The sequence below is a fragment of the Gallus gallus genome, chromosome 4 (assembly GCF_016699485.2).
Source record: "Gallus gallus isolate bGalGal1 chromosome 4, bGalGal1.mat.broiler.GRCg7b, whole genome shotgun sequence".
Lineage (NCBI taxonomy): Eukaryota > Metazoa > Chordata > Aves > Galliformes > Phasianidae > Gallus > Gallus gallus.
The window spans coordinates 49,457,475-49,483,356 of NC_052535.1; the positions used below are offsets into that span (position 1 = coordinate 49,457,475).

At 42.9% G+C, this 25,882-nt stretch overlaps 2 protein-coding genes and 1 long non-coding RNA gene across 8 annotated transcripts in view; 1 reads left to right on the forward strand and 2 right to left on the reverse strand.

Annotated features, from left to right (window-relative positions):
- On the reverse strand, window positions 1-21,923 carry PPEF2 (protein phosphatase with EF-hand domain 2). 3 transcript variants are annotated; one of them, XM_040699725.1, is made up of 17 exons: window positions 20,353-21,923; window positions 19,790-19,904; window positions 14,782-14,965; window positions 12,009-12,136; window positions 11,041-11,098; window positions 9,723-9,898; window positions 8,551-8,665; window positions 8,084-8,130; window positions 7,417-7,704; window positions 7,176-7,325; window positions 6,030-6,365; window positions 4,495-4,680; window positions 3,754-3,896; window positions 2,967-3,073; window positions 1,577-1,740; window positions 916-1,003; window positions 1-354 (listed from the first exon to the last, which is right to left on the reverse strand). In XM_040699725.1, exons 3-17 carry the CDS (start codon window positions 14,840-14,842, stop codon window positions 176-178), a joined length of 2,226 nt encoding a protein of 741 aa, XP_040555659.1. In that variant the 5' UTR covers window positions 14,843-14,965; window positions 19,790-19,904; window positions 20,353-21,923; the 3' UTR covers window positions 1-175. The 3 variants fall into 3 exon arrangements, with proteins under 3 accessions (XP_040555659.1, XP_015131908.2, XP_046796762.1); XM_015276422.3 differs by lacking the exons at window positions 19,790-19,904; window positions 20,353-21,923 and having other exon boundaries at window positions 7,417-7,453; window positions 7,538-7,704; window positions 14,782-19,395; XM_046940806.1 differs by lacking the exons at window positions 19,790-19,904; window positions 20,353-21,923 and having other exon boundaries at window positions 14,782-19,395.
- The window catches only part of LOC112532331, a 25,345-nt gene continuing 11,597 nt past the window's right edge, over window positions 12,135-25,882 (forward strand). The window contains exon 1 of the long non-coding RNA XR_003074922.3: window positions 12,135-13,414. This is a non-coding gene — a long non-coding RNA (uncharacterized LOC112532331). The remainder of the gene's footprint in view (window positions 13,415-25,882) is intronic.
- NAAA (N-acylethanolamine acid amidase) overlaps window positions 22,072-25,882 on the reverse strand; it is a 9,345-nt gene continuing 5,534 nt past the window's right edge. The window contains exons 7-11 of one of the 4 annotated variants that reach the window (XM_025150103.3): window positions 25,324-25,386; window positions 24,670-24,736; window positions 24,099-24,127; window positions 23,251-23,339; window positions 22,072-22,430 (exon numbers count right to left, since the gene is read on the reverse strand). In XM_025150103.3, the coding sequence (XP_025005871.1) occupies window positions 23,258-23,339; window positions 24,099-24,127; window positions 24,670-24,736; window positions 25,324-25,386 (241 nt within the window). In that variant the 3' untranslated portion in view covers window positions 22,072-22,430; window positions 23,251-23,257. Of the gene's footprint in view, window positions 22,434-23,250; window positions 23,343-24,098; window positions 24,128-24,669; window positions 24,737-25,323; window positions 25,387-25,882 lie in introns of all 4 variants that reach the window. The other 3 variants (XM_015276427.3, XM_015276426.3, XM_015276425.3) reach the window with 3 other exon arrangements.

A 25,882-nucleotide genomic window follows, 5' to 3' on the forward strand; every position in this document is an offset into this window, starting at 1 on the left:
CCAAATGGATCACAGATGTTGGCTGGGTGGCCCCTGCCTTCGATGAAGAGCACCAGGAACCTGCTTTCCCTTTCCCTGTTTTGTAGCTGTGGGCATGCTCTGCAGTTAGGTAGACAGCAGTCCTTCTGGCTTTGCAGACAAGGCATTGGATGTGATGATCCGCCCTGGGTTCTCACTACTGGGACTGTTTGACAAGGCGGAAGGCTTCTAGGAACTCGTTGAAGTCAATGTTTCCATCTTTATTGAAATCAATGCTGCGAACTAAGTCATTGATGCCATCGTCTGTGAGCTCAATGTTCATGTGAGAGCTGAACAGCTTCCAGGTTTGGTGGAACTCCTCAAATGAGATGAGACCTGTGAGGCAGGAAGGCACAGCTACCTGAGCACAAGGCTGCCAGCACCTGCTCAGAATCACTACCTGCCACCCTAGAGGAAGGAAGTGACTGTCAGATGCTGCAACTGAAGTTCCTAGCATAGAGAACAATGGATAAAATACAAAATAAAAGTGGCAAAGAGACATAAAACAATGTGTGAGAACAAGAGAAAGACTTGTCTGTTCTCTTTCCCAAGGTGATTTGGTGGAGATAACTGCTCGTGAGCAGATAACTCTCAGAGTCCAAAGACGCTGCATTATTATCATTGCTCTCATAACCTTTCTTTTTCTGCTGAACTCCTCCAGAAAAAAAGAAAGATTCTTAATTCCCTGCCTCAGCTGCACAGTTCCTTTGAAATGCCTCATTTGTGGACATGTGCATTGACGATATAGAAGCTCTTGAGGCAGTAACCCTGATGTAGGAAGGAAGAAGATACACACCCTTTACCATTAAATCAAAATGCTTTACTAGATAATAAAGGAAGACTGAAAGTAGAATGGAATGTAACGCAGTGACCAACGCGCCTCGTATGCCTCCTTACCTGAATGATCTCTGTCTATGATCCTGAATATGGTCTCCAGGTTGGATCTGTTTCGATAGATAACTTCCAGCAAGCTCGACTGGATGTGCTGAAAGACAATATATTGTCATGCTCCTTTTCAATAGCTCTGGGCTTCTGCTCTGAGCACTTGCTGCAAATCTTCCCATAATTAAAAATGTGTATGGCTCTTGGGAGTTTGCCAGCAGTGCACTTTGCATTGTGGATACATCATGAAATGAGTTTGTGATGCCTCAGCCCTCTGTGCAACTCTGAATTAAAGCACACTAGCAACTTCTCACTTCCAAATGGACAACTTTCCCAGGCCAACAGAGGAGAAATGGACTCAAGCTATAACCACTGCAGTTGTTTCTGCTGAGTGCAATCAGGAAAGCTGTGAGTCATAGACTGGAGTACAGTTTTCCCATTCAAAAACCTGTATCCAAAACTAGCTCTAGGCTTTTATCTCGTATTTATCACCCATTTCTACAATGGAACGAGCACCTCTAGAATACTCAGATTCATGCAAGTGCTTTGTTGACTTCATTGTGCTTTTGGATTATACAGCGACTATCCACTCTCCTGACCTTTCCTGCCATACTTGGCCCGATGTGCTGAGATCTTGTGATCTGCTCTGCTTTGACAGAAGGGGGTGAACCCTTACCTCTTGGCTCCTCTGCTCCATGGCCAAATCATCAAGCCAGGACTTGTACTCCAGCATGCCATCTGCCGTGCTGCGCACCAGCTGTGGTCTCAACATCCGCCACGGCAATCCCAGGCGCAAGACTGACTCCACGGCCGTTGCCCAGTTGCTCAGCGTGATCCTTCCTGTAGGGAAAAGGGAAAGCCATGAGACCAGTGGCTGAAAACACGTAAAGACTGTCACCCCCAGGTGCTATATAGGGCCAGACTAGAAACCAACCCCAGGAGATCTGTTATGCCAAATTGCAACACAGGTGGCACCAAAGAAAACTCTCAAGGTGCCCTGCTAGCTAGTAGGGTCATAGAACAGTAACACAGCAAAAGCATTTAATGCTCTCCCTGCCACCAAAGCAAAAAATCTACAACAGCATGCATACCCAGTCTACTGCGTTGCTGACAGAGACAGCTCCATTTCTCCATGGCACCTGTGAGCCCTTCAGTTCATGTAAAGGCCTTACACAGCTGTACAGAAATCTGCCTACAGCAGCCACTGCACAGTACAAGTGCTTTCTGCTTCCCCTCCAGCCTCAGCAAGCTCTTGACTACTGCAACGAATTAGGGCTGTGGAGCTGCAAACCTCTGAGCACCGTGAACTTTGAGTATTTCATCACAAATCTGTGGCCTGCATCCAATCCTTTCCTGCAGCTTGTGGCCTGTGCAATTACATGAGTAGTTTCTCGGTGACCCAGGAACATAGAAAAGCTCCCAGTTCAGCAGCTGCTCTATCAATTAAACTGTACTTCTGGGAACAATTTCACAGCCCGGGAAGGAATACCCACAGAGAAGCTGTTCTGCTGACTGCTGTGTCCCTGTTTCCCCCAAGGCACCTACAGACAGATTCTCTCAGCTTAGCTGACTCTTCTGGCTGGTACAAAAGCAGCCTGAGGATTATGAACTCACAGCTCTCTCCTTAAGACTCTGACAGAGGTAGCTGGCACAGAGGGCATCCCTCAATTTCCACTTCAAAGAGATTTTAGACTCCAGGATTGCAGAGGCTCCAGACCATTCAGCCAAGTGACAAATGTGTTCCAGGTCATTTTTTCTAGTGCTTTCTCAGTACTCCTGTTGCAAAGGGTTCTCCTTGCACCAAGTTTGAACTGCTACACATTAGGCTCATCACCTCTTGCTTCTCTTCCAGCACCCCCTTATTACAATAAGGCATTAAAGCAGAAGAGAGACAGAATAACAGCAAATGGGACCAACACTGTGGCAAGGTCTGACACAGCCTCCTACCTGTGACAGCCACTGACAGCTGTCAGTGAGGAATCTCCCAACCAGACATGCACTCGCCTTAACCTCTTCCACTCCATCCCACCAGAGAATTAACACAGTGTCTCATGGCTCAGATTTACCTGTATTGTCTTTATCGTACACCTTGAATGCACTGATGAGGGCCGAGGTGTGAGCAAACAGCTTTTCCCGCAGGGCTCGGAAGGCTGACTCCTCTACTCTGCTGATTCTGAAGCATGCAGAAAAGAGAGAAGCATCTTAAGGACATGCCATGAAGTGCAAGGGAAGCTGCACATCCCAGTCCACTGGCATGTCCATGGATTGCTCACACCTTCACACAGCTACTGCTTCTCTGCAGTGCCCATGACAAGGCGCTGCATACCTTGAGCAGCATTTCCCACAGCTGATGCAGTAAATCCCTGCCAAAGCACAGAAAGCACTGCCCTTGCCTATATAAGCTGTCAGCAATTAGTTCAAGTCCAGGGAAAAACAACCCATCCTAGCAAACTTCCACAGTTGGTGTTCACCTGTTTTTGTTTACGTGTTTTTGTTTCAGTTGTTCTACCACTCATGTATACTTTTAACAGCTGTGCAATTTTGTAAAGTAACAAAGTGGAAAGGAACTTCAGGAAGGGTTAAAACATGACATTGGAAAGAAAAGCTGGAAAACCAGCAGCCAATAACAAAAAGACCTGTTTTGACCTTGTAATGCTCCCTCAATTGCATCCTCCTTGTCCCTTGTGAACCTCTGTTGGTAACTTCTACACAAAGCTCGAGCTCTCCCTTAGAGCTATGGTTTAGAACATGAAGCTATGTAAGTTCAGCTTTGGAGCCAAACTTTCTCAAAGCTCCCAGAGTTTTCCCTTTGGGAATTTTGACTTGGTGAATTCTCATAAACAAAAGCCTTGCCTTTGGGTCATGGTGAGGGTGTGGGCTGTCTTGTTCGCTTGGTACTGAACAAAATGGGGCACCAGGTCTGGCCCCAGCTTCACGTAGGCTCCCCTGTTGCTGCCAATCTCATAATAGTTTGAGGCTGAAAATATGGTCAGTACCTAAAGAAAGGTATTTACAGTCAGAATGTATATCCTCTGTTATACATACATGCATTAATCCTGTCTGAAGTCAACAGATGATGAAACATGTTTCACATTGAAAGCAAAGAGTGAGGTGAGCGCTCCCTGGGAATGGTACCAGCCTTGCATCGACCTGGCCACATGCTGGGCTTCTGTGGTTTCTCTGCACTTTCCCAGCAAATTCCCACCTTCCACTGCCGTTCAGCTGAGGCTGCTGAAGTCACCCTGAGACTTCAGAGAGCAAAACTTTGCGGCAGCAGCTTATTAACACTTCTTTTGTATTTAATCTTCAGAAACAGCTGCTTTAAGTGCAGGCAATGGCACAAATGAATTCAGCTCTTTTCTCACTTACAACACAGGGAATGTGCTTTGACTGTGTAACAGTCAAAAGAGAAACTGTCTCAGAGTACCCCAATCTAAGTACTCAGCTGGGAGCTGAGTAACTCCTGATATGGCTGCTCAACAATTTTATATATACTTGAACAACACCAACAACCTACAAACACTGGAAGAAATAAAGAGCAGAGACAACGGCAGGATGGAAACCCAAGCATCCTTCCACCACCCCCTCACCGACCTTCCGGTTGTGACAGAACTCATAGCCGTCTTGCTTGCACTCATGGGAGCGGATGAGAAACTGCAGGTTGTACTTCTCAAGGATCTTCCCCGTCACATCAGGCCCAAAGTAGCAGCCGCCGCCTCGCACCGTATTTTCTCTGCAGCCCTCCTGAGGCATGGGGTCACTCCAGAGAATGTCTAAAATCTGAATTAATCAGAACAGTTCGCTGAATGATGTTGACAGTTACTAAGCAAATTCAGCACCATCTCTGCATCCCTGCTGGGACTGCTGCTGCTACCATAGTGCAGAGATGTTTCCTGAATCACAGCTGAATCTTCATATTGCCCTGCAGGACTGTCACAGCCCTGAGCCACCACAGAAGTGATGATACTGTTAGCCCAGCCACACCCGAAGTGCCTGAGGAAGAGAGGGGTCTGTGAATTAGGTCTGATACAAGCTTTCCCTTTGCTCTTGCTGGATTTCAAAGAGACTTTTCTGTCTTCCTGCAGCCCAAAACACGTCCCAGGGCAAGTACACCCAGCAGATCTCCAGACCAAGAATGGGCTTAGTACTAAACTCCTTTGCACACCAGTCTGGATGTTCAGCAGCCTCCACTACTCTAAGTGCTGACTCAGTGACCACTACGTGGATTAAAGTTTAATCTCTTTAACCCTGACCTCAATATACAGCTTTACGCTGATAAGGTGTGTAATGCCAGGATATCATATGTGATGTGTGGTGAGGAACAACGGTTTCATAGCACACAGAAGAGTCTCCCAAACAGTCTGGTTCAACAGAAAGTGTAAATCCAGTTCCCAGGCTCTGAGAGCAACCTACTCACTGTACAGCTTGGATAAAACCAGAGGATCAGTCTGTTCTTAGTATTCAAGATCACAACTCCTTTGTCAGCAAACAACATGCTCAGTCATTAGCTACAGCGTTGACCTCAAATATCACATGCACACACTGCAAGTGATATAAGCACTGGGCTCTATCGTCAGTCTTGCCTATCATTTATCTCCCCTGCAGTGAATCACAAAAACCTGTCACCTCACCCTGTGCCTGAACAGTTTCATTTCTACAACAGGGGAGTGGTGTGCTGGGGACAAATGTTGGAACAGAGCCTGGAGTGCAGACAGCCAAAAACCCAGTGTGAAGAGGCTGATGTGCAAGGCTAGGAGAAAGGCAGTGGCAGAACAGCAGCTAGCACCAGTCACACAGTCTGCATTCTTCTACAGGAATCTCATGCACAGCTCTTCACTTGCTAGTGATTTATGCCACTGAATGGGCTGGACATAGTACAACTATCTACCAAAATGTCCCCAGTGAGCAGAGAACAGAGCAGTTGGTCAAAAAACAGCAGAAAATCCATTAGCTTCTCTGACGGCACTTCAGCACTGACTTGCTCCTTAACTCCACTTTGCAGAGCAGCAAAATCTCTTTGCAAAGAGGTCTGTGCATTGACCCACACATTTTATTGCAAGATTCCTCAAAGGAACAGAGAACAAAGCTGCGGAGGGCACAAAAAGCAGAGCCCTGTTTATACCACTCACCTGCTTCCACTCCTCTTGTCGAGTCCAGCATGGCCCATCCAAATCTGTTAAGGAGACCAAACTGGAGCAAGTGAGCTCCTCCTCCTCCGAATCACTGATGTCCACCAACTTGCGGCACCACTCGATTTGCTCCTGCACTGTCTGCCGAACCCACCTGGAGAACTCCACCCTGTTGGCCATGCTGGGAGCCTGGGCTGGTCGGGGCTGTGAGGGTAAGCTGGACATTGTCTCGTTCCCTGCTGAATCAGGCTCTGCTTGGCTCTCCCCATTTATCTCCTTTATTTCCACATTTCTGTTTAACTCTTTTCTTTTCTTCGCTCTCAGTACAGAAATAAACTGTAAGAGGAAGAGAGAAAGCACAGATAGTTAAATGGCTTGGAAAGCTGGATCTCTAGCTCTAACATCTTCGAGCAGAAATCTGTCAAGTGACCCAGGCCACTAAGCCTCAATTAATTTTGCTGCTATGAAATGGAGATTAATTATAGGAGGTTATTAGTGCCACTTGCTCAGATGTATCATTCTTGGTTTATAGCTGGGGCCACAAACGCAGCCTAAATACAGATTCATCTCTTCTTCATTGACTTTATGCTGCCTGGACATCTCACAAAAGATAGATTGCATGGAGTTAATCTGCACTTGGAACAAGGCAGAAGAATGAGGGAAAGACTAATGACTAATGCAAGTTCTTGTCATTATATTTAGACAAGGGAAGTAGCATTTTCTCAACTAGCATGTTTAGCACAGATAAATTAAATGACTTCTCACAATCCCTCTGGAAATAGTGTTCAGAAAGAGAAAAAAAAAAAAAGGCTAATGAACAATGGGATGACAGGATCCTGTCACTGCTGTGTTATTACTGTCAACACCAGCACACCCATGTAACTATGTAATTGTCCACCATTTACCTGGCTATGATACTCTCAGCTTCCAGAGGTCAACAACACTTTGTCCCTTCACATCTCCTGCACACACCCTATTAAATGAAATCGATGCCCTCCAAGACCATATCCAAACATACTTTTTGACTACGAAGACCATCCTTTCCCTTTCTCTTGTCAACAGCCAAGCTGACACATAGGTGTAAGCTCTCCAACCACAAATCAGCAACACAGATTTCTCTTGCAACATCCAGGAAATAAAACCTACTTTGTTCCTTTGAATTTTCTCAAGCATGTCCAGATCAGTAGTATTAGAGACGCCCCCATGTATAACAAGGACTTTCTGATCAATCAGGGTGGCCAGAGGTAACCAGCAGAAGACATTCTGAATCATCTTCAAGATTTTCTTCCCATGCAACTAGGAGGACAAGGCAGAAAGGAAAAGTTGAAGCATCAGGCCTCCAAAGTCCACATCTCACGTGCTGCAGAAGACATGAACACATGCCTACCTTGTATTTCTGCATGACTTCCTTGGTGAAACCATACCTAAAGGAACAAGAGAACAGAAGTTGAGTAAGATTTTGTAGTGACACCCTTGACATTGTCATCAGCCCCACAAGGAACCCATACCGTAAGTTGACCATGTGGTCTTCATGGTTCCCACGGTTGAGATGAACCTCTTTTGGATATATCAAGAGGAAGGTAAAGAGGATGATGAGGATCTCGAGGGACTGTTTGCCCCGATCTACAAAGTCCCCATTGAACACATAGGACTTGGAAGGAGAAGGAAGGCCATTCTGTAAAAGTAAGGACATGTATTATGTTACAAGAGAGGTTTCCCCATGACCTTCATATACCTTCCCACCAGCTGCACACCCTCTCACTCCTACCCCAAGTTACCTTACAGAATAGATCTAACTTATTTTTATCCTCTAGTCTTCCAGTGGCAAACACACTGAAAAGTGAAAACAGGGAGTCAGAAGGCGGTGCCATTGGTATTAGGACAAAATGTTCACTGGCTCTTCCCAAATGTACGTGTATATCCCAACAGTTCTCACAGATTTAAAAGTCAGTGAAGGAATAAGCTTTAGCTTTGTAAAGCCATTTAAATTGACCTGGAGAATTACACCTTAAGGGCCCAGTTTGCAAATGCTTCTCAGCAAGCAAGGTGCTTACCTTATAAAATATGAGGAACAAGTCATCCAGCTGGCCATGCAAGTCTCCTAACAGGCACAAAAAGACAAGTCACAATGTGTTTACCTTTAACTGAAAAACAGACAAATAAATAACTTCCTATAAAGTATCTCCTCTATAAATGAATGCCCACTAAAATACCGTAGGAAGTTCAAGGTTTAGCATAAGGTTCAAGGTTCCTGTTCCAACCCAAGCTGAAACCAGGCCATAACGGAGACTTGCTGCCTACAAGATTCAGGCAAGTCTAAGCTGCAGATCAAATACAGCAGAGTAGGGTAAACCGAGATGGTTTAGAGAAAGCTCCAGCTGCCTCTCAATGCAACACACATTTTACACGCAAACTGCATTTATGTTCCATAGTCACATAGTACCAGTTTGTATGTTTTCCATTCCTTCCACCTAAGAATTCTTCCCCAAAGACTGCACGGTGCTTTCCCACTCAGACGTACCACACACAGTGACCTCCTCACTATAGCAGGTGGAGACATGACTGATGTTTGGCAACTGCTTGAGGTGCTTCCTGGTCTCATGTAGAAGGTTTAAGACATAGCGAGCGTGGAGCTGCTACTAGGAGAAAGCGAAGGAATTAAAGCAGGAAATCAGTGACTTCCAAGCAGCAACACAGCTGTCTCCAAAGGCCCCAAGGGCCCTCTGCAATGGCCTTAATAGGACACTCATGCAATTTTCACTGTGACAACAGTCACAGCTTGCAAACAAGACAACACAAATACCAAGCAAAAGCAGCTCCACCTTGGCATCAGCAAAGGTGGCAGCAACACCCAAAAGCCCTCACACCCTGTGGTAGATGCTATCCACCAGGCAGCACCATCCCCTGGAGCAGCAGAAATTCCAGACCGGTATCACAGGTAAGAGGCTGCTATCTTCTACATTTTTCTTTGCTTTTCCCATATTAAGCCAGGTTTTGAGCTGCCATGTGATCTGCACAAGTATGTTTGCTCGAGGCCATTGAAAAAGCATTTAACAGGCTTTAGACACTATGTTTTAGAAGTCTTGTTCTGTTTGGGTACGGGAGGCTTTGACACATTTTGCTGTTAAGCACATTGTCTGAGGGATGGAAGCAGAACACTGCAATTATACAAGGATTTCTCTTGTTACGATTGCTGAATTGGTACTGGATTTCTTTGTAAAACAAACAAAAAACAAACAAAAACCCCCCACAGTTTTAGACTTTTTTTTTCTTTTCCCATTTCAAGTATACTTTTTTCCCCATGAATCAAATATTCATGGCAAAAACAATTTTTATCAATTCTTTCCAGCTGAGCCATCCTATACATTTTTACAAATAAAAGCATTGCAACAAAAAAAATGAGAAAATGTTTCAACATGAACTACTGTGGGGTTTTTTTTTCCTTTAAAATGGAGCTAAAGGTGAATACTGGCACATACCTACAAAGATTTTGCAGTTTGTTAGAACTGCATTTTCTAAAAGGAAAAGCTGCACTGCAAAATACCTAACAGATCATTTCTACCCCTTGGATTAACTGCCTGCCAGCTGCTCATGTTCAAATTAGCTTAGCTGCTGGGCAGTTCAAACACAAATTAGCTTTCCCACACCTCTGTATGCAAAAAGGGGAAGCGTGGTTCCTGTCAGCATCCTTACTTGTTTTTGTTTGAAAGCTTCCAGCAAGGCAGTCGCATGGTCAGGAAGGAGTGGGAAAGAGAGATGGGGTCCAGTATAGGAGTCTGGCACCTCCAGGGATTCGTAGTCACAGTACTTCTCCAGCTCTGCCTCTTTGAAGCTTTCTCCACTTATGAACATGCGACTGATAAAATCCCCTGGATGGCAGATTGGTTGGTTTGGTTGTTTATTTAAAAACAAAGAGATGAGGAAAGGTTAATTGGGCTTAATACACCATTTTTGTATTTTGATAAAGACGAGCTGTTGCTCAGGCTAGTGCAGCAGCAGAGGCTAGCTCCTGGTCTGACACCACTACAGAATTTGCAGCGAGGAAGGGGCTAGAGGGTCAAGGTTCAGACAGTGTGCTATGCATCAAACAATGCTGGCAGCTACACCAGTTTCTACAAAAACGTGGGTGCTGGTTGCCATGGTTATGTGAAGTGTTATTTTCAGTGACAAGCACAACTGTATAATGAACCGTTTCATGTCACACTGTTTTTCTATGCCTGCGCCCACTCACATGCTCAGTATTGTCTCAAATTTGTATAAATATGTTGGGTTTTTTTCTTTCATTGCCATAAGATGGCACAGCCCATCTCAAGCAATGGGGCATTATTGCACCATTTTGTATAGACACTGAAAAAAATACGCCCCTTCCTTGACAGGTCTTTGCTTTAAAATATATTGGGTGGCTATGAGAGAAAAAGGTGCCAGCTTGAAAGGAAGGAGTGAGTGCTTCAGCAGGTTATGGTCATCAATGTAAATAGCAAACTCTGACATGTCACCATCAGATTTCAGACATAAGTTCATTAGCAAGTTCCCAGCACCAGGAAATAAGATGTAATGCTCACTGCAGATTCAGAAAGATACTGTACTGGCTGCAACAGCACTTCTTTCCCCAGACAATGAGAGACTAAATATAAGTAACGTTGATATTCTGGAGCACAGTTCCCTACATATAGATTCTCTGCACCTTCAGACATGGATTCTACGAGGCGCTGACTACCAGGGATCACTTAAAGAAGGCAGATTTCTAATACTGTTCTTAGAAAACATACTGAGGTTTTATTCCCCCTTCCAGCTCCTAAGGAGTAGGAATTGCTCCACATCCCTTGCACAGCTCTGACAGCCTCCATGTAATTCACTCTATGCAATTTCCTGATGCCTTGCCCACCTTCCCCCCTCTCTCCCCCCCCCCCCCACCCTTGCTCTTCCGAAGGGCCAGGACTGGACAACAAATACAGGGTGCAGCCTTCTGAGCTGCTGGTGCCCCATCTCTAAAAGGCACATACAAACTTACTTTCTTTACTGCTGCTTGGTGTGAAGTTGTCCATGAGGTAACTGAAGAAGTTGTGAAGCTGCAAGAAGAGAGTAAAGCTCATCATCATTCACTCTGGAATATCCCCAGCGCTCACTGGAAATTCTGCAGAGTGGCAAGTTAACATCGTCTTCTTTTTGCGAGTATCATCCTTGCCCTTCTCATATTGTCTGGCATGCACAACAAATCAAGCTATGCCTGTTCTGTATTGTTTTTCTTATAATGAAGTAGAAGTAGTAGCTTTCCCTTCAGCCATACACATGGAAGAACACCCCTAAGCCCTCTCCCTGCTTGGCAGAAAGACAGCGATAGAAGAGAATATTAAGCAAAGTTAAAGCAATCCGATGAGGATTGGCTGTTGTATTCAGACTCAGGAAAGGGCTTATGATTTTAAATGCTCCTTAGGGCTTTGTTTCAAGACTCATTTCTTAGGGTTATATCACACAACCAGGTGGGAAATCTGTAGGTAAAAAGGAGACGGGAAACTCAGCCCTGAAGCACTTGCAGGGCTACCAGCCAGCAGCCGGAAACAAGTGGCACAGCCAGCATCCTCTTGGCTGAGAATTCAGAGAAGGGGCCCTGCCTACCAGAATGACTAATAATGGCAGGCCAGGAACGTTCTCTAAGAGGGAAGAGAGAATAAGTTCCATAGGAGACAGAGTTTAGTAAATAAAAACCAAAATCCAAACAAATAAAATTCCATATCCACAAATAACAAACCCCTCTACATTTAATACAAAGTTGTAAAATTCTTGGCACGTGGAGATTACTCCCTTTCCTTAATATAAGATGTTCTTTCCTCCCTAGACTGCTCCATTCACCTTTAGCTGCTTTGCACACTCACACAGGAAGAAGCTGCCTGTTCCTGCCTTAAAAAAAAAAAGTTTGCCATTGGCTCATACTCATGGAGAGAGGATTTTCCCTACATACTCCTTTCCTTGGCACCTTACCTTGATCTGATCCTGCTCACAGGCATACTCAATGGATTGAAAGATTCTCCAAGTGCACCGTCGGCGCATTTCCAGGCGAGCAACGTAGCGCCGATACCACCTTTGGATCAGAACAGCTGCCTTGAAAGCTAGGGAACAAAACCAGAACAACCTGCTGAGCTTCCGTGGCTGCACCAGCTGAGGTACCACCCTGCTGTGCTCCTTTCCTGACCTTTACAACTGAAGAGACACCTCTCTCTTCCAGGAGGAGGTTTTCAGAAAAGGTGTTCTGATGCCCAAACATTAAGTATAACAGAACACCCATGTCTTTTCACTCTGTTTCAAGAGGTGATCTCACCCTGCCCAGAGACCTCTGAAGCACTTCTATCACTGCCAGCTCTTCAGCACCAACATTAACGATTTACTGTTGCCCACGTGTCTAAATACAGTCTTCAGCATCAACAGACAGATCAATCCCTTCTATCTACTGTCATCATTTTCACGTCCCCCTTGTAGTCTAGGGATGTGGGCTTCGGGAAACCAGGCATCTGACGGAGACCACACAAAATGTTGGAGAACAACACAAGGCACTGAGTCCCTTCCCAGAACCTTAAAACTAAAAAAGGTTTTTATCTTCCTTCCTTTAAGCCAAATAAATACCTCAGCTTCTGCAGTTCTGGTCAAACTTCAGGAAATGACCTGTGTTAGTGTAAATGTTAATGTTTCATTATCTTGGAGTAAAATAAAGAGAAAGTGGAAAACCAGCTCTTCATCTGCTTAATGACAAAGAAGGAATGAAAGGCCAGAGGTTTCCAAGTGGTTTCATGGTTCAATCCACAGCCAGCACTGGCACCAGGCTCTTCCCTCCAAACGATGGCCATACTACCTGGTGTTTAAAACATAATTCCTCTGCATTTCTCCAATTCCAGCAATTTTCATTACGAGATCATTTCAGTTGGGGTGTGTGCTTTAAAGCAAGTTACACTGGTACAATTTCCCATTTACTTCTCGGAGTTCTGCAGCAGAACATTATGTATCTCTAGGAACACTTATATCCACCTTAGTTGGTCTTGTCACCATTTGGACTGCCTGGTTACTTTACATTGCCTTTTACTACTTGGCATCTCTTTTTATCAGGCTCTGTGTCCCTTTCTGTTCGCATCTAGAGCCCTGCATTTAAAGCATTTTCTAACAGAGCTTCTTTGTATCAAGCTTCAGCTAGGGGAAGGACAAACGCTCTGCCTAGAGGCTGGCCCCAAAATCAAATGGTGACTACAGTTAGCACAGCTGCAGAAACTTGCATTCCCTTGGCATGTGGTCTGCGAGAGCACTGCCGTGTTCACCAGAGCAGGAAGATCAATGGGATGCATAGAGTGGAAAACCTTGCCTGAAACCTCTCACCCTGCCCCAGGGGCTGCTAAGCTCTGGTAAGAGACACAGACAATACATTCAATTAATTATCTTGTATTAATTATCTAAACCTCCTATGTATTTCAGCATGAAACACTACTTGACCTTTACCTGAAGAAGATATTCTGATGGCTTATGTATTGAATATAAGAATCCTTCTAATTGATGCTACTGTAAAACCACTAGGAGGTGCAAAACATGGCAAGGGAAGAGCTGTTGCTGTTGTGCAGATGGGGAACTGAATCACAGCATAGGTATAGACAAGGAAATAAGATTTGGTTAGCCTTAATTCAAGAATAACTTCTGTTAGTCTTTGCCTGGGCTGAAAAAGCGCCTTCTGATCTGCTGGGCTCTGAGCAAACAAAAAAAAGGCTGACTGTTTTTTCTGTAGTTTGTGCTCCTCCAATGCTACCTTTTGGAGCCTCCTTTATAACAGCCTCCACACCAGCTGCCTTACTCTCTCTACAGCAATTTGGCTGGCATGCAGCCAGAACCATAGTTATAATCACTCTCTAAAATAAATAGCTTCTAAATACGTTGCATTCCCCTAACAGGGGATACAATATCCAAATACTGCAGCAAGAATCAGGTGTACTTCAAGCGAATCCCAAGCAGAAACTGGTAGTTGTGACTCTACTTATATAAAAGAAAACCAGATCCTTTGAAATATTAAAATCTATTTTACTAGGATCCAAGCAGGAAACTGAATCATACCTCATCATGTAAGCTGAAAAGCATGCCAGTGTGGCAGCACTCGAACTCAACTATGCCTGTTCATGCTAGCGCTATATTTCACAAATCAGCTGTCAACAAATACTGTCTTCTTTATCTGAAACCATTTATAACCAAAGCAATTGTGTCCGAGAATTATCTTGCTAAGTCTCCTGCATGGCAAGTGCCAGCAGAATATGATTTCTTTAGAAGACACTGCAGAAATATGGGCAGATAGCTATAGCTAATGTTTCTGCTTTATCAGTCCTGCAACCCTAATATAGCCTTTAAACACGAGGTCCAGCAAAAGGAGCAGTGTGCTATCATCATCTATCACCCTGACAGCACACGAGGTTACAACATACACACATTAGCCAGAAATTGATTAGTTTTTCTGACGTTAGTTCCAACAGAACTGCTTTTTGCTGCTTCCCTTCTGGTCAGATTTGTATTGATTATCTGAACAGCTGGTATTTTCTCAAGCCTCGTGTGGGTCTTCTGCGTGACATCTGAAATTCCTCATCACAGGACATGTCCAAAAGACATAACATAACCTCCCCTCAGTATTATTGAGCAAAATGGGAATCTGGAAAAGAAACACATCCCACCACAACCTTCCAGCAGCACGTGCAGGAACAGACAGGGGAAGGTTACATTTCAAAGAATCACTCACCATTTTCAGACTTCTGTAGAGAGTACTTGTAGTTGACATTTACAGAACTACCGGATCCCATGTTTTCCAACTGGTACTCCTAGAATGCCACAGTCTGGCCCAGTATCGCCAAAACCACACAAGAGATGCAGGAAAGCATTTGATCAGAATCCAAACTGCTGCAACGTGTCCCACAGTGCTGAGTCTATAATTAAATATATTAACACTTATTAAGATCAACGAGCGGATGTCCTGTCTTGTGCTCAAGTACCTTTTCTGCTAACAGGTGTTTCCAGCTACTTGGTTGTCTTTTAGACCATCTGACATGAGGATTCCTGTCTTACTGTTTCAAATTTCAAGTCAACTGTATGAATAGGAGTGATTCTGGCACCTTTCATATATTACATATCTAGTTGCTGCAATTGTTCAGTAGATGGATAAATCAGGCATTCGTGTATTCACACAATGCTCCGCATGCTTAATTTTAGGCTTCTGAACTCTTAGCAATACGGTTGCTTTGATGTGAACCTCCATTTCAAACGCTACCAGAAAATAAGCATGATCGAGCTCTGAGAACAGACATCAGCTCTGAATCCTAACGCTACCTCTTCCCTCACTCATGCACAGCTAAAGCACCTGGATAAGGCAAAAAGTGCTAAAATACTCCATGACTGCATATTGGAGGCATTTGTACAGCGCATAGAAAAAAATGTGTTTAGATACTGATCTGGAAGTATCAGGGTAATTAAGTTGATTTGGCAACACTTCAGTATCTGCAAATATTCATGCATAAATCCATCTGTGAAGGATAACTCTCACGAGGGATGAACACACATCTGGTATTTAAATCTATTTGCAGTTCCACAGCATGAAGGGAGATAAGTCTAAAATAACAATTAGCTATCATAAGAAAATAATCAGCTTTGTTAAATAAACACTGCTTTTCTTCACCTCATGGATCTGCTTGAGTGCGGGGGCGTATGATGCCATCAACTGCTCAGATCCTGGCCAGCATCGAGGGACAGGACAGCCAGACTTGTGTTAACCTCACTGCTTGCTCTGCTCAGAGCAAAAGGATCCCATTTCAAGAATAGGTCAATATTCTGAAACCTCTCACTCCAAGGAAAATCAGAATGCCTTTCACTGGCAGACGTTCCCTCTGGGAGGGGAGGAAGTAGGAATAAAACTCCATGTGCTCAGCTACAGTAGTTCCAGGCTGTATCACAAAGGTTTTTAAAGTTTTGGTGCTTTTTGTTTTGTTTTTGTTTATTTGTTTGTTGTATTTTTTTGTTTGCTTGTTTTAACCCAGAACAGGGTACAGGGGAGAACGCTGAGAAAGGAAAGGAAGGAAAAAATTACCTTAATCAATGCTAGGTCTGATGCTAGCAGGAGACCACATCTCAAAGGCTTCTGAAGGGTCAGAACAGTGGGAATGCAGAGGCACTTCTTCCCAGGAGAGAAGGGAAAATCCCTTCTCCTTTTCTCACTTCCTGCAGCCCTTTTGCCGAGTCACTCTTTCTACCTAAGCCCACATCGTTCCTCTCAAAATAGCTACAGATGGGCAGAAACGCTAATTGAAGGAACACATCCGGTGTTGTGTAAGGTACGTGTGCACTCCTTGCTCAGGGAGATGATCCATACTGAACTAAATGTCAGCACGGAAGGTTTCTAGAAAGATAAAATGCTGAAGTTCTCTGTCCTGCCCAGAATGCTGCCCTGCACAACTTCACACTGTACAGGTGATGCAACAGGAGAATACTTTACATGTTGCTAACAGAATATCACTCACTCTTTTACTCTACCACCGTTATTTAATATCAGTGCCATAAGTGGCCTGAAATCACTGCAAATTATGCCCAAATGCATCTGGTGGTTTATGGTATTTATGTCCCATAATGCAGTTACTCTGACAGCTTTTCAGATTATTAACTACTTAAGCAGACAATTGCACACACACACAAAAGCCCAAAGCTCCAGCAACTAGGGCTCTTCCTGGTCACCTCCTGTATGTCACATCCCATTTCGGGAAAAAAACAGATTTTCAAGCTCTGAATTTCTATGTGGAGACTTAGAATTCCCATATGGATATCCAAACAAAAACATCTTCCCAGAGAGACGCATCTGAAGATTTCAACAATTATCAGCTATCCAGAGAAGCACTAGTATGAATGATTCACTCCAGAAACAGACATCTCCAACTATATCTCCACTCACTGCATTCTGGTATATGCGACAGGGCGCTCTGAAACAGCCCAGCACGGGTTGCTTTTAGATGAAACGACACCAGAGGACACGCTCTGCCTACTAAAAGGGAGCAATTAGTTCACAGGAGCAGATTCAGGCCAGTTCCAAGAAAAAGCCCTGAAACACAGCTAATGCGGCCAACTGTTCCTCCACAGGGCAGGACAACACAGCCTGTGTGCCTAGATGCATCTCGGGAACCTGACGCTGCCAGCCTCGAAGGAAGGTGGATGCTTTAAAGACACCTTTAAAAATAGCAGCATGAGAAAAATTCCTTTTTCAGGAGCTAGAACACTGCCAGAGCAGTTTCTTAAAAAAACCAGAGAACGTGTTTTAAGTAAATACCTACAGTGTGCTCAGGGGCACCGCGTATCTGTTTGGATAAAATGTGACCTTGGATTTGAGATCACTTTTGGAGACACAAAATAAAACTCATCCTCATTTCCCCCCTTTCCAGCAAAACAAGACAACCAACTCAACCATTTGCTATTGCACAGTCCTCTTTAAGGATAAGTTCAGGCCATCCAAACAGAGGGATGATCGAGTACGAGGAGCACCTGCAGAGCGCTCCTACCTACTTCTCTTACTTGTTTAAAAGGTCTCTCCCAAGCAATTCCTGCAGCCAGCAACTTTTTGACTTTGTTGTCTCAGATTCTTCTGAGGGCCCCAGCCCAAGCAAAGGAGTGCAAAGCAATACATCAGAGAATCCAAAGAAATGAAACCTGCTTCAAGGGTGGGAGGAGTGAGGAAGAAATGAAGTCAACCCAACTGCTCAGCACCTCTGATCCTTCCTCATCCACCCCACAGTGAAATATGTCCCTCCTATACCTAAAACCCTGTTTCAAAGAAAAGGTGTCCCATAAACTGCAGCGTGAAATACCCAATGACAGTGGTACTGCCTCAAATATAGACTGCATATGTGAAACAGCTGGCTCCCTATTCCTTGTCTTGTTCTTCTCATTGTTCCCTTCCTGAAGAGGTGCTGAGGTTTTCTCAAAAGTCTTCTGCAACAGGCTTTCTGCACTTCTTTTGAGAAGCTGCAATACATTCATACGCCTTCAGCTTGTGACTCTCTCCTGGGATGTAGTGCTGCATAGAGCATCCTCTAGCAAACATATGCTAAGTAAAGCAGGTGGTGACACCTCACGTATGCAGTTACACCAGAACTAAAACACCAAAAATGTATGGATTGAAAAGCTGCACATGGATATAGACAACTAACAGAACAGCAAAGCTCAGTGCCTCAGCAGAAGATCAGACACAAAGAGGAGATGCACGTTTCCTGTTCACCAGAGTTAGCACTGGAAAGGCAGGAGAAATATTTAACAGCTGTACTCCACCTGCATTTCCCAAGGCATGAGATAATGTATGTGATTTTGCAACACAAGCTGCTGACTTGTTTAATACTACCCTATGATATAATAACACATAAAAGCTAATAAAGGAAAACTTGCATAAATCCAGGTGTCTCAATTAAAGAAAAAAATACAAAAAAAACCATGAACAAACAAAACATGCGAACAAATTACCAGCCCAAAACAGCAACAACAAAAGCCTAAGTAAACTTCTGGGTTTATTGGAAGTATTAATTTAATCATTTCAAAATCAAAGCGAGTGGCATCATTTTGAATCAAATTCTATGCACTGTAACATCATTGAGCTTGTCCGGATTACAGATCTGTGCAGAATTTGAGTCTCCACCCTCATGAATGAAAAGGCTCCTGGTAGGGAGCAACAGGCTGCTCCAGCACATGGAGCTAACATCAAAGCAGCACGTTTCCTAACTAAGACTACACATTTTCCATCTCACGTGCACAACTGAGTCCCCACTAGGACACTTTACAGACATTTGGATGACTGAGGGAAGAGGCGAACAGAATCTGGAAGGCAATAAGAAAACAAAATGCGCTCACCGAAAGTTCACTAAGAAGAAAACAGTGAAAGAGAGATGTGAGAGTGAAACAAAATTTAACAACATGACACTTAGAAGCCACCAATGAAATAAATAAATAAAGTCAACTAATTTTCACAAGAATAAAATGGTCACTAGCACTAGAGAAAGTGATGATCCTTCCTTTCCCTCCTAGATTAAATACTCATGTCCCACGTGTACATCAGACTCAGCGCTGCTCGTAGCTGGAAACAAGATGGTGAAACTTGATTTATTTTCTATATGCACTGAACTCTGCACCTGCAGTTACAGCAATGCCAGAAAGGAGAACTTAGAAAGTCCCTACCATAGATTTACACACCCTGACATATAAAAGGACATTTCACCTCAAACTATGGGTGCCGAGTGACTACTTCCAAACACAAAGCACTGTAACAGAGAAAAGAAAAATACAACTTACCTTGCCACCAATTGCTAGCTTAAGGACTTACTAAAATACACACAACAGAAGCTTGCTCTCCACTTTTTTTTTCCTCCTGCTTATATAATCACCATTCAGCAACAAAGCGATCAATAGCCTCTGATTTTACTTGATTACAGATTCAGAAACTCCCCAGAGATCTGAATAATGAAGTAAGTTGTTCCCTTACACATGCAGCAGAAACTGCCATTGCCTTCAAGAGCTGCAGAATAACACACGTGTGCTGTTCTGCAGGGAGTGCAGATCCTTCGATTTATTTACTGCACAGTTGTTCCGAGCAGCCTTAAGAATCTTCTCCCATGTGATGCTTAAGAAAGGTTACAGGTCTGAAATGGATTAGGATTACTGAGGAGGATTAGGAATGAGAAAGACGGTAGGTTGGCCTCTCTCATCTGAAAGAATGAGCTCTTACTCACTTTGAAGATGCCTTTTGTTAAGTGCAGATTTCCCAAAGAAAAAGAAATAAACATTTCACCCGTTCTCCGTGTTGAGCTCAAAAGTCTTTGGTGCTTTATAACTAGGAAGCATGGGCTGCAGAAAGAAAAGAACAGAGGAAGCAAGGGTAATGTCACTTAGTTTTCATTAATTACTTATCAACTCTGACATAAAACTGGTTTCGAGAGAGCAGAAAAGCTGTTTTACTTCCCATTCTCTAAAAAGCCAGCACACAAAGCAGATGATTTGTCAGACAAGGATGAGCAGTGAGCAATTCCAGTAACTACAAACGATCCTTTCATTTTAAAGAAGGAACCAATCAGATCTCACAAAGAATCGAAACCCTCCAGAAATGACCAGCGCTACATTGAATGTTTTCTTACAGAGCCACCATGGCTTTTTTAAAAAGCTATAAAATAACAACCTGTCTCTCTGCATTCTTTATAGAAGGCTTCACTTCTTACACAAAAGGAGCCCAAAACATTTAATAGGTTAAATCATCTGGTTTGTAAACTTACTGTTTATCTTTTTAGCATATACTTACAGTCATGTAAATCTTTCCGATTGGAACGTATCAATAAATACTACCAGTAAAGCTTCATTTTGTTGGCAATCAGGATGCCTGGACATCTACAAAGTGATAAAACACAATGCAAAGCTTCCAGAAAACATTTTAAAAGAGCAAAAGGAACAGAACTAAAACTGCATTTCTTCAAATCTAGCCTCCTGTACTCCGCTTTTTTTTTCCCCAATGACATGCTCTGTGAGTGAGCCTGAGCAACTTCGGAACAACTGATAGACATGAACAGGAGTGGACAACTGCTGCTGAAAATTCACAAATCCCGAATATTTATACACTCAGATCTGTTTGTATACAATTAAACAAATACCTGGTTTTCATTTTATAAATCGCTGAGAATCCCAGCATGCCATTACCAGAAGGTAATCAGCCTAACACTGCTGAGGTCAAGAAGACTATGCAAAACTATACCTGTGAGGATCATTTCGTCTTTGCTTGTGGGTGGCAGTTACATAAGGAAAACCTGCTGGAACGAGGAGTCAGGGACTGCTCTGTGAATTAAAGCACTGTCATCTCAATATCTTGGAGATATCCTGGCCTCTGTTATTTACACCTTCCTACTGGAAACATCTGTTTTTCAGCTTTTATCAGTTCTGGTATACAACTGCTAACATCGTTGTACTAACTGGGTCAAGGCAAAGCTGGCACGCATTTATCCAGGCAGAAGTAGAGGATGCAGGTAAGTAGGTTATGACACTGAGCCAGACCCAGCACAAGGAGATAAAGGAACCACATCTCCAGAATGCTCTCTCAGGAATAGTTTGCATAACCGGAGCACAACCACTGCAAATGACAGCGCACATATTCAGGAACGTCTCCTAGATAAAATTCTTGCAGGCATCCACAATTTTGTTCAGTACCCCAAAGCTTTATGTAGGTATTCACCGGTCTCAACTCTCTAAATCCTCCTGTATTTCTAGGATGTTTGGAGGAAGTGCCTGAATTCAGTGTGCAGTCACAGCACAACCAGACTGAAATAAACCTGTCTGCACCAAAAATAAAAGGAGTTGTAAAGTTTCTTTCGATGACACCTTTTCTTAAGCTCACTTGCTATTCCATCACAAGCTTCTCTCATCTATGACGGAGCAAAAGTCTTTATCAGCACATCTCTTTAAACAACTCCAAATTTCTGATAAGTAAGCGCACAGCAGCCCATGGCTATGCATACAGCTACTCCTTCTAACCCCATTTCCTTACATTACACCAAAAAACTACTCCTTATACAGGCTGAAAGTCTCTGACTATGGTCCAACACTACCTACTACTAGAGGACAAGTACTCTTCAAATCACTTGGGAACCTCCATATGATTACATGCCTCTCAGACACCTTTCATAGACCTCGGCAAAACAGCTGAAGAGCCTGTGCACTGAAGAACCACAGCTGAAGAGGAAACATACTGCCTGCAGTGGTATTCACACTGTGGAGAGTCACGTTCCTTTGCACTGATGCAGTAATTTTTGTGCTGAGCAAGGTCTACAGAGCACGTTAAGACAGGATGGCCAAAGGCTGAGACAGTCTCAGGATCTGCAGCAACCCTGCTGGCCTGCCAGCTTCCCTCACCAGCACTAATGCCAGCTCACTGTGGGCACAGCATCTGATGCCACTGGGCTAATGACCACAGGCCCTATACAAGTCAGATACGGATGACGACGTTAGCAGTAACACCACCAGTCTCCATAAATCAAGCAATCAGCCGCATATTTTTATTTCATTATGTTCACACCTACATTCCACACAAAATAGATCTTTTTATTTATCAGTCAGTACATGAGTATATTCAAATTGCACAATTCTTCCCAAAAACAATAATAGCAAATTTTAGCTATCAATATCTGCTAGAACATCAATATAATTAAAATAAAATCAAATTTCCATTACAGTTCATTAACAGTACCATCTGCAACACTTTAAAGAACTAACAAGTCTTTATTGTGTGAATGGTTCACTCAATTAGTAATCCAAAACTACTGTACTGCTTTTGGGAGTGTTTTTAAAAGCATATGCTGGTCTTGGAAAGCTTCAACTTTTCTCCTATTCAGTCTGCTGAAATAAAAAGATAGACAGATAAACATAAGAGCACAGGTCTGTACAGATGCATAGAAAGAAACAAATTCTTCAGAATCCCTAAAAGAAAGGAACTAGTCTTGCTAAATTCTAATTCCAATATAACTACTATGAATATAACACCAATGAACGTTTAGAAATCTATGTGAACTGCAATGCAGCTTACTATGGTCCTGCCGGGTCCACACAACCAGAGTTTCTTGGAAGAAATACATGTAACGGAATATCTTCCTTTGAACACAGAAAAGCTACCACATGAGGCACTGCGTGAGCTGAAGCACTTTGACTTTTTCTGCAGCTTAGCAGGGCAAAAATCTCAAAGGATGCTGATGTTCAGTTGGCTGTGAGAGGCTGCCACAAATTAAGCTCATCTTTGCTTATGCCAAGTGCTGAACATCACCTGCTCAGGTTCAGCTCACCACTAGCAGGGCTTCCTGTCATAGTTAGCCACCTGAAGACACACCAAATGCATCACACTAGTGGAACAGGTAAAAACAATACTTTCATTTAGCAAACAACTACCAGTAGGTTAGCAACAGCAGCCACCCCTTCCCTCTCTACTTTATTAAAAGTACTTTTCCTATAGTAATCTCAAAGGGTTCTGCAAAGAAAGTCGGTACTTAACTCTCACCTCTAAATCAATTAGGGAAGGTATTTAGCCAAGATCAATAAGCAAACCAAGGGAATCAGGAATTCAGACTAGGTCACTTGAGTACTGTTTGCAGTGCTTTAGTGCTTCGTCCCTCAATGGCTCATCAGCTGGAATTTTTATTTAAGTACAAGGAGCTAGGCATACCAGCATGTTATTTACTCCACTTCATAGTTCTGATCCATGTCTGGTACTTCTCTGGAAATGCAGCACTCATTACTGTAGTATACACTGTGCTACTGGTAGACAAAGAAGCAAAGAAGAAAAGAGTGAGTCAAAATCATTCTACAGACAAGAAGATTCATCTATAGAACTAGCAAAGCAGCAGAACAAGTTTTAGTGGAACAAACATTCTGCATATACATACGCAGAAGTGTTAGGAAAAGTGAGAAAGACTTTGAAGAAGCCATTGCCAAGCTCTCATGCAAGTGACTGATCTAGAGAAAGCACTGAGCTCCATTAGAAGCAACATTAAAGGATAACCTGCAAAGGTGCAATCTGTGGAACAACGCAGAACCACAATGTTAAACAGAAGTAAATCTATTAAAAAAAAAAAAAGGTACCTAAAAGCTATGTACCCATTTACTACTCAACAGTTTTTCACACATCGAGCAGAGCTACATTAGAAGTGCCAAAGAGATATTTCTGGTGCTACCACAAACCTAAACTTTCCAACAGTCAAAGGCATGAATGACTTGGCCAGAAGAAATGTACAAAGTGCTGCTGATCAGTCATCTAAGCAGTCATATTTTTCTCTGCTGCAAAGCAACTTTCCATTACCAGACTAAGCCAAACAATGCCATTTCACAGCCGGAGAGGGACAGGCCAAAGAGGAAGAGTTCTGTGGAAGCGTGGACAGCACCACGTGCACAAGCAGAAATCTAAGCTGGGAAACCATATGACACTCAAGCAGAAGTACATGAAAATCCCAAGGAAGTTTTTAGCCTGATGTGTGGTAGAAGGTACTGATTGACATCTCTGAAGCTAATACTTACTTATTTAAGACTGGCTTCACTGATAGTACCTGTACAGAAAGTTTGAAGTGTTGTCATTTTGGTAAATTAAAAGAAACTCAGAAACAGCGTAGGATGAAGTTATGAAACCACATAATGGAAAAATCAAGAATTATTCTTGCCGTGGTCTGTTTTTTAATATCAGACCATTTCATTTTTTTTTTTTTAATAAAAACTCTGAAATACACAACATTTAAGTTCTCAAAACTAAGTGATTAATTTCATTCTTGTGTACCACTGTAGCTGCCCTCTGTAATATTTATAATTGTGCTTGAACAACAAAATTGCAGAGATGATGGTGATGGGATTCTTCTCCGACCCTTCCAACTTAAAAGGGCAGACTATTATGAAATGACTATGCGTGGAGTTCAGAAACATTCTAACATATAAAATAGAAATCAGCCTTAAATACTCCAAAGGTGGCCATGCAGCACATCCTTTCCACCATCCCTTCCTTGCACAGCTTTTGGATTACTGACAAAGTAACCACACTTCTGCTTTGAAAGAATCTGAAGTGAAAGTCTACATGCTGTACAGAATTTAAAAGAAATACCTGAAAAAGTGTATCAAAATTGATGTTCTGCTGTCCAGTAGCATTGAGAGCTTTCATGGCTGGCGTTCTGTGGGAAAATAGTGCAATATCATTAAGTACAATGCACTGTTCCAAAGAACAGTAGAGAATTAAATAGAGAAGAATGTCCTCACTGAATGTCTTAAATGTAAAATATCTGTTTTGGCCTAAAATAATCCAGAATTCGGTGTGACTGAAGGCAGTCTCATATTGCTGAAGTCACTACGTTACTACACCATGAATACAGAACAGGGAATCTGCCAGCAGCTTTTGGTATATGGCACATCCTAAAGACCTTATCATGTTGACAAGTCTCTTAATAGCACTATCAAATACTTTCAATACGAATCTAAATCCTGTAATTTTTATTAAGTTTTGCTTTATACAGAGGTTTTTGATACACAGTATATCCTTGAGACTTCTCACCTTGTAGCCATTCAGTGCCACATGGACCTTCCTCTGGCATATGTTATTATCAGTCTTTAGCTTACCTGTTCTCATCTGAGTGGTGTTACCAAACAGAACTGCCTGCCTGCCTAGCAAGCTCACAGCTGCTCAGAGAAGAAAACATCCTAGTCTGTGAGCTTTTTAGAAATGAAAGTGATATCTCACTACAGAGGTCCAAACTAATTTTACCTTCGGTCATCACAAGGAGGAGGGGTAGTCCAATGGTCATAGTTTGTCTCCACACGAAACCATCTGTCGCGTAGCACACAAATATAAAAGTAAACACAAATTGCATCAGCAGGTAATTAATTAAAGCCAAGAATCAATATTTCTGTATGTCCAAAAGGAAAAAAAAACACACTCAAACACCTCTTCCCTGTGTCTCTTGCAAATCCAAGGGTTAGTATACATAGCAGCCTTTACCATAAACTACTGAACACACACACACACACACACACACACACACACGGGTGGCTACTGAACTGCTAGTGGCAAAACTACTACCAACTAGAACAAAACTAAAAGGTTAGACCTTTAAAGAGATAATTGGAGAAAAGATGATGAGCATGCAGCCTGAAGCATTCATTTTGGAGTATACAAAGCCAACAGGCTATTTGGCTGTACCCAAGCCAATATTTATTGCCTGATAGCAGTCATTAAGTGCCATTTTTTCACTGCAGATCTTCTCATATTAAACTGCCAATTTCACAAAATTCACAGGAAACAACTATTTTTGAGCCTTCAATTC

What these genes read in the sequence shown, in the direction of transcription:
- PPEF2 (XM_040699725.1), bottom strand. Translation starts at nt 14,842, where the DNA reads ATGGGATCCGGTAGTTCTGTAAATGTCAACTACAAGTACTCTCTACAG. An exon ending in AAGTCATGCAGAAATACAAG is followed by an intron (nt 7,326 to 7,416) that starts GTAGGCATGTGT and finishes TTGTCCTCCTAG; the next exon opens with TTGCATGGGAAGAAAATCTT. An exon ending in GACAAGAGGAGTGGAAGCAG is followed by an intron (nt 4,681 to 6,029) that starts GTGAGTGGTATA and finishes TGATTAATTCAG; the next exon opens with ATTTTAGACATTCTCTGGAG.